This window comes from Thalassophryne amazonica, chromosome 3 (assembly GCF_902500255.1).
Source record: "Thalassophryne amazonica chromosome 3, fThaAma1.1, whole genome shotgun sequence".
NCBI lineage: Eukaryota > Metazoa > Chordata > Actinopteri > Batrachoidiformes > Batrachoididae > Thalassophryne > Thalassophryne amazonica.
Window position 1 is genome coordinate 52,709,945 of NC_047105.1, and position 8,513 is coordinate 52,718,457.

The 8,513-nt window shown below is 46.3% G+C and overlaps 1 protein-coding gene across 3 annotated transcripts in view; it reads left to right on the forward strand.

Annotated features, from left to right (window-relative positions):
• LOC117506718 (ras association domain-containing protein 1-like) overlaps window positions 1–8,513 on the forward strand; it is a 66,984-nt gene that overhangs the window by 50,223 nt on the left and 8,248 nt on the right. The window contains exon 1 of one of the 3 annotated variants that reach the window (XM_034166285.1): window positions 7,761–8,089. The exons of the other annotated variants lie outside the window; for them this stretch is intronic. Coding sequence (XP_034022176.1) covers window positions 7,907–8,089 — 183 coding nt within the window. The 5' untranslated portion in view covers window positions 7,761–7,906. Of the gene's footprint in view, window positions 1–7,760; window positions 8,090–8,513 lie in introns of those variants that run through there. 3 annotated transcript variants of the gene reach the window in all.

Here is an 8,513-nt window from a genome sequence, read left to right on the forward strand (position 1 = left end):
CGTCGTTAACCAAGGCCTGGAACGTCGCGGGGGCGTTGGTGAGGCCGAACGGCATGACCAGGTACTCAAAGTGACCTAACGGGGTGTTAAATGCCGTCTTCCATTCGTCTCCCTTCCGGATCCGAACCAGGTGATACGCATTTCTAAGATCCAGCTTAGTAAAGATTTTGGCTCCATGCAGGGGGGTGAACACGGAATCCAACAATGGCAACGGGTATCGATTGCGAACCGTAATCTCATTCAGCCCCCTGTAATCAATGCATGGACGGAGTCCGCCATCTTTCTTGCCCACAAAAAAGAAACCTGCCCCCATCGGGGAGGTGGAGTTCCGGATCAGCCCGGCAGCTAATGAGTCCCAGATGTAGGTCTCCATTGATTCGCGCTCAGGTCGTGAGAGGTTGTACAGCCTGCTGGACGGGAACTCAACGCCTGGAACCAAATCAATGGCACAATCGTACGGACACTGCGGGGGAAGGGTGAGTGCCAGATCCTTGCTGAAGACATCAGCAAGATCGTGGTACTCAACCGGCACTGCCGTCAGATTGGGAGGGACTTTGACCTCCTCCTTAGCCTGTAAACCGGGAGGAACCGAGGATCCTAAACACACCCGATGGCAGGTTTCGCTCCACTGAACCACCACCCCAGACGGCCAATCAATCCGGGGATTGTGCTTCAACATCCATGGGAAGCCCAAAATCACGCGGGAGGTAGAGGGAGTTACAAAAAACTCAATCTCCTCCCAATGGTTTCCAGACACCACCAGAGTTACTGGTTGTGTCTTGTGTGTGATTAAAGGGAGGATGGTGCCATCTAGTGCCCGAACCTGCAATGGCGAAGGAAGCACCACCAGAGGGAGCCCTACCTCCCTTGCCCATCTGCTGTCTAGCAGATTCCCTTCTGACCCCGTGTCCACCAGTGCTGGGGCTTGAAGGGTTAAATCCCCGCTCAGGATTGTGACTGGGAGTCGTGTGGCAATCTGTGTGTGTCTCACTTGAATATTTTGACCCCCCCCTTAGCCCAATCTCTAAGGGCGAGTGTTGTTGTTTTGGCCGTATGGGGCAGTTTCTCTGTGTGTGCTCCTTAGAGCTGCAGAGAAAACACTCTCCACGGATCAGCCTCCTCATTTTGGCCCTGTGCGTTTCCCTAACAACGTCAGCAGGGGGAGCTGTTGCCCCACAGAGTGCTGCGGCTGTGGAGCGTGGGGAGGGCGGCCCCTTTTCGAACCCGGAAGGGAGAGGGGCGGCGCGTATCCGGTCACGTCCTTTGCCTCGCTCCCGACGGCGTTCCTCCAACCGATTGTCTAACCGTATAATGAGATCGATAAGCCCATCTAAATCCCGCGGTTCCTCCTTAGCTACCAGCTGCTCCTTCAGAACCCACGACAGTCCGTTTATGAAGGCGGCGCGGAGCGCAACGTTATTCCAGCCGGACCTCGCAGCCGCGATGCGGAAGTTGACTGCATAAGCGGCTGCGCTCTCGCGTCCCTGTCTCATTGACAGCAGCACAGTTGAAGCGGTCTCTCCTCTGTTAGGGTGATCAAACACTGTTCTGAACTCCCCCACAAACCCAGTGTATGCTGATAACAACCGTGAGTTCTGTTCCCAGAGCGCCGTAGCCCAGGCGCGTGCTTTACCCCGAAGCAGAGCAATCATATAAGCTATTTTACTAGCATCTGACGCGTACATGACGGGACGTTGTGCGAAGACGAGCGAACACTGCATAAGAAAGTCCGCGCACGTCTCCACACAACCTCCGTACGGCTCAGGAGGGCTTATGTATGCTTCAGGGGATGGTGGGAGGGGTTGTTGAACCACCACTGGAACGTTCATATCCTGCACAGGGTCGACAGGAGGACGAGCTGCAACAGCGCCCTGAGCGCTCGCTGCCATCTGTGCGGAGAGAGCCTCCACCCTGCGGTTCAGGAGGATGTTTTGCTCGGTCATTTGATCCCACCGAGCCGTAAAGGCGGTGAGAATGTGCTGCAGCTCACCAATCACGCCTCCTGCAGACGCCTGCGCTCCCTGCTCTCCCATTGGTCGTTCAACAGCCGGGTGACGCCCCTCGGAGTCCATGACGCTGGCCGAGATATCCTGTTGGGAAAGTGTAGTGACACGGACCCACAACAGGGGGCGCAAATGAACGGTCAATAGATGAGCCAAAAGGTAACAATTTAATGTTGTGAATGTGCACAACGAATATACAGACAATCTCAGAATATCATTACAGTCAATCCACAAAGGTGACGTGTGGGCAGGCTCGAGGATAGAAGACGTCTGTCCTGAGAAGAGCCGGAACCACACGATTTCCGCCGCCCCAGAACCTGGTGAATACTGGAGCCGCCAAGTCCCGAATTCCCAGGTGATCACCGTCCCCGACTGTCGGATCTGGTACTGCTGGCGAAGAACAAAGACAGTCAAGTGTGGGTGTGTGTACACCCAGTAACAACAACGGTGGGAATGCCACCTCCACCTCTCACTCAATATGGTGCAGAGTACCGCAGTGATTCCTCAGGGGAAAAGAGTGCCGTCCTGCACTCACTCAGCCTCCACAGAAAAAGGAACCGGTACTCCTGCAAACACTCACAATATACAGATATATTGCAAAAAACACAAACGGCTGAGGATATTACCTCCAATGAAGTATGATATCTCGGCAACGAGGTGGAGATGACGTCTGGTCTTTATGGAGTGAGATGATGTTGAGTAGATGGGTGACAGCTGTCAAGAGGTAATGAGTGACAGCTGTCACCCCCGGCTGTGTCCATGGCGGCAGCGCCCTCTCGTGCCTGAAGCCCGCACTTCAGGCAGGGCGCCCACTGGTGGTGGGCCAGCAGTACCTCCTCTTCCGGCGGCCCACACACAACACTCACCTTCTGTAAATAGGATGTCCTCGAAATGAGTTTCCCCCTCAACACTGCTTTAACTGTATCCCACACCATAGTTGGGCTCACTTGACCATTGTCATTAACCTCTATACATTCTGCTATTTCCTTTTTTATTTCTTTTACTATGGCTTCTTTATTGAGTATCCCAATATTTAATCTCCACAGAGTAACCTTTGGTATGTTAGACAGTTGCAATGACAGGTAGACATTGTGGTGGTCTGATATATCAGATGTGCCAATTGAGCACTCCTTCACTCTGTGGATATCAACATTATTTAACAAAAAGAAATCAAGTCTTGAGTGCAATTTATGTGTGTGGGAGTAATGAGTAAAAACCTTTTCTTTAGGATTCAGGTCTCTCCAGATGTCGCATAGCCCGGATTGTTTAATTAAAGCCCTCAGATCTTTGGATCTATATGTTTTCTGTCTTTTATAACTTGTGTCTAGAGAAAATTTTTGAATTGTATTCCAATCTCCACCACAGATCAGTATTTCATCACTGTTGGTGATAGTTATATCAAAGAGCGATTTGAGAAATTTTCTATCACTTTCAGGTGGGACACAGACGTTAGCAAATGTGACCACCACATTATCCACCCTCCCCTTTACTATTATATACCTGCCCTCCTTGTCTGCAACTTTAGTGTCAGCTTCAAAATTTACAGAATTAGAGATAAGAGGTATCACCCCCCCCCCCCCCTTTGTCTAGTATTTTTACAAGAACTATAAAATGCATTGGTATACCCAAAGCCTTTAAATTTTTCATGCTCAGTCATCGACATGTGTGTTTCCTGTAAGAAAGCAACCTGTATTCTGTCTTTTTTAAATTTTTGTGAGAATCCTTTTCCGTTTTACTGGACCACTTATACCATTTACATTCAGAGATGCTATTTTTGTCATTTAACATTCAGAAACTGTAAAACTTTGTAATGCACATTTAAAACAGTGATCCCAAGTAACAAATAAACAATATCACAATATGGAACCAGAAAAAAACATAACAAAAACTTGACTTCCAAAAAGAAGAGTCACCTCCTCTGTTCTGACCCTGATGGGGGGTCCAGGGGAAAACCTCTCAGATAGAGAGGGCCCAAAAAGGATAGCTGATGTGTCTATCTGAGTAAACACTTCTATCCTATGTGTCCAACTAAAAATAAGTAGTAAGGGTTGCCTTCTCTCCCACGTTTGTGGTTTAGCTGAAAAAAGAAAACAAAGCCGATGATTCGCTGCCCTTTAATCAAGAGGACGCTCCGTGTCATCCTACTCATCTGTTTCTCTCTGGAAGCTCCGCAGTTTGGTCTTAGCTCTTCGTGTCACTGCAGATCCGCCGCTGTCCACTAGCTGCCACCCCAGAAGCTCCTGGAGCAGGGTCACCGCGCTGGTCACATTGTCCTCCGGGACAGGCACCTTCACATCAAAGCCACGGCGCCGCAGCTCCTCGTAAACGGGCTGTGCGCTGCTGTAAGTGCGCGCGCCCGACTCCCAGTGTATCCTCATATTGGTGAACGGGGTTTGGAAGCGCACTCCTTTTTCTTTGAGTATTTTCTTGATCACGCTGTATTCCTTGCGCTTGGCCATGATCTCTGGAGGGTAGTCGTGATCGAAGTAAATAGAGTTGGAGCCCACCTGAACTTTTTTCTTTTTCCACACTTCTCTCAAGACCAGCTCCTTCGTTGAATATTCCAGGAAATTTACGACAGCTCTTGGAGCGGCGCCGGGCGGTGGTTTGCTCCCCAGGGAGCGGTGGGCGCGCTGGATTCTCAGGTCACGAGGTATTTGCAGGTTTTCTTTGAGAAAGCTCTCAATAAACTGCGGGATGGGCTTATTTTCCTCCATGCCCTCTGGCAAGTTAAAAATACAGACATTATTCCTGCGTGACCTTGATTCAATATCAGTAGCTTTAAGCTGACGTTTTCTCTGCTGCTCCAGACATGTGCACAGCAGTTTGGTGGCTTCTTCTGCCCAGCTCTCCACTTGCGTTGTTCGTGATTCTGCTTCATCCATTCTGCGCGCCAGGCTTTTGACTTCGCTCACGGCACTGTCCAGCTTTCCGTTAAAGTCGTTCCCAAATCTGTCCAGCTTTTCATGTATTTCTTGACTTAGTTTGTCCAGGTTAAGCGCAGTGCTGCCTTGAAGTTCCTCTCTCAGTTCTTTTATTGCTCTCAGTATCTCAGAGTCCGCGTCTGGCGTGGCGTTGTTGCTAGCTTTAGCTTGGTCCGAGAGGGAGCTAGCTTTAGCAGATGAAGTGTTCTTTTCTGGTTGAGATTTAGGCAATTTGGATTTGTTTTCTAATGAATATAATCCCTAGTAACAATCTTTCCCAGTTAAAGGATTAAAAAAAGTTCAATTTTGGGATGTTCAAGCTTAAAGCGGGAGAGAGGTTCCCGACACGTCTATCTACTCCATTCGCTCCACCGGAAGTCAGCATCTGTCCCATTTTTAAGTTATAAAATACATCTATCAACTGTTTCAGAAGTTACGTTCTAAAAATAACCCGCGATAGGCGAAATCCGCAAAGTAGTCAGTTATTTTTTACAATTATTATAGAAGTTTTAATGCTGTAAAACCCCTCACAACACACTTTATAAACTTTTCTCAAACCGACATGAACATTTTCTCACTTTTCTCTCCTGTGTAAACACTCAAAGTTCAAACCGTAGTAGAAAAAAACATAGAACGTTTTCCTATAAATAATTATGATGGCTTTTAGAACTAACAAATTTAATTTTAACGATCAACCTACGAGGTTGGACACGTAAGAAATTATTAAAAGTGACTCACTGGTATTTCACAGTTCCTCTGACCACGCCTCTTCGTCGTGGCACCGCTCCGCTGTCCGGATTGACTGATTACTCGGGTGGTATGAAAAATATTACCTGTCCACGAAAAGGGTGTATTGCTATTTATTCTTTAGTGTTTTATCCAATCATATTGGCGTATCATTTATAGGTATATGATAATATTAGTAATAACACAATGAAATAATATCTAAAACAATATAATTATATTATGATAACCCTAACCCTAACTCATTGAACAGCCTTCCAGAACACATGGAGTCAACTACCAGCATCTCTTCTTTTGAGCAATATGTTGACAAGTATTGGCCTGATTTGGATATAAAATATAACAATGACGGTCCTTTCATCCTTAAGCTGGACAAAAACAACCAACCAAACCACAAACTAGTTCTGGATATACAGGACCAGCAGGACCTTCATTAACTAACTGCCAGTGTATACTATACTATGTAAATGGACTGCATTTGTATAGCAATAGATATATTGCATCAGATAGATATATATAGCATCAGATGCTGAAAGCACTTTACACATCAGTGCCTCACATTCACCTCGATGTCAGGCTGCTGCCATGCAAGGTGCCCACTACACACCGGGAGCAACTAGGGGATTAAGGACCTTGCCCAAGGGCCCTTAGTGATTTTCCGGTCAGGCAGAGATTTGAACCGAGGATCCTCTGGTCTCAAGCCAAACACTTAACCACGAGACCATCATCTCCCCTATGTACATATGTGTACATGTTCTGATACATGTTTGGGACAAGCCCAGCTCTCCACAATTTCTCTTATACTCACTCGACTGGTAAGCACTGAAAGCCGAGATAGACATGTCCCAACTTGTCCTCTGGCACAGAGGTGTTCCTTTGTCTCGCTTCATCAGCGAATCGGTCATGACGCGCGAAGCCTCCGCACGGCTTTCCATGACAAAATCTCTTATTAAAAGTGAAATCTGCCGGAAAATGGCTGATGTCCAGCTCTTGTGATAACCAGAGAAATTGCACACAACGGTCCCAGCTCCACACAGCCATCCGTTTAGAAATGATGTGGTGGTTTCTGCCTCTCGATGGCGGCTCGGAGCGCGGCGCGCTGTGCGCCATTGTGGGGCGTCCTTAAAGCGGTAGTAACACTCCTTATTCTCTGTGAAGCCCGTAAAATTTTCACCGAAAGCCAGATACATTTTTCGAATGGTTTCCAGCTGCCTGTCTCTAACAGTTTCTGAAAAAATTCTGATGGAAAAAAAGCCCAAATCATTCCACCATTTCCTCGCAATGAAACGATGACGAGAGGGGTGGACCAGTGCTCACTCAAAGCCTGTCCACAGACGAATGACGCAACCGACAGGTGTGGAAAAACTCCTGCATGCGCATGAAGGTTCAAGCTTGGCTGATGTAAAAACATATGAATCAAATCCATATAGTTTTTGAAAAAAATAAAAAGGTCCGTTACTTTTCTCACAGACCTCGTATGTCATTCATTATATAATACTACTACTACTAATAATATTAATAATATAGTGATGTAATTGTCTAGAGGTTAAAGTGTTGGGCTTGAGGCCAGAAGATACTCGATTTGATTCCCCATCAAATACTAAAATCCAATTGCCAAAGTCCTTACTCTCCAAATGTGTGTGTGTGTGTAAATGGGTGAATGTGAGGCGTTATTGTAAAGTGATTTTGAGTATCTGCATTGAATCTGAAAAGCACTATAGAAATGCAGCACACTTATCATATATATTTTATAGTATATTGATATGTCTTGATCAACAAAAAAAATCAGAAAAGCCCCCAGTCTGAAACTTAATGTCCCTCTTTGTAAATATAGCCTCGTCAAGCCCCCTTGATTTGCATGTTTTATTTTTGTTTTATTTGACTTTGTGTCTTTTTCTATAATGCGATATATCATTTAAAATATCTTACTAATTTTCCTATGTACGTTAGATTTTTCAGCTAAAAAAAAACAAATAATATTCAGAAGAAAACAGAAGTGTCCAATCAGCCCCTTCCAAAGTCCAACGGACGTGGGCGGGGCCGCAGAAAGCGCGAGGGCAGGGCGGGGTGTGAGCGCTTCCTGCTTCGAAACACTGGAAACGTGGCCGGTAGACTACATCCGGAAAGTTCGGCAGCGGCGACATTGTAGTAACGCGCATTAGCTACGTTTTGAGTTAGGTGCCGAAACGCTTTTAGCGGTTTGCTTTATTGTTAATTAAAAAAAAAAAATTGGCGATGACGGACGCGACTAACGGCTCGGACAAAACTCCTTCGTTTGAGATGACGTGGGGCAGCTCCACCAGCAGCGGTTACTGTAGCGACGAACAGTCGGAATCGGACTCGGACTCTGAGTTTGAGCAGTACTTCACTGCCAGGACCTCGTTCTTCCCCAAATCTCGGGAAGTTCCCGTTAAAGAGGTGAGAGGAAAGGAAACAGTGTTAAAAAAAAAAAAAGAAACTTAACACTGTAGGATGAATTGTGTGTTGCTTTTAGGGAACAGAGTTTTGATTCCCACAGTTGAGTGCGGATGGGTGGAGTTCTGGTTCTCCTTTTGGGTAAACAGACTTGTGTCAATATCCTGAAGGGGATGACATTTTATTTATTTGCACTGAACTTTGCAATGCATAAAAAAAGGTTTAGAGTATTTATTTTGATTTTGATGTGTGTTTTCAGTGTAGGCACACAGCCAGACAAAAGTCATGTTTACTGACAACACCGTGTCAAATTTCCCAACACACCCACCATTTATTCACTAGTCTCATCTTTTCACTGTTTCTCAATCACAAATGAGTCATGGAATGTTTGCATGTTGCGTTTTTTAATTCCTCCCACACTGCTTTG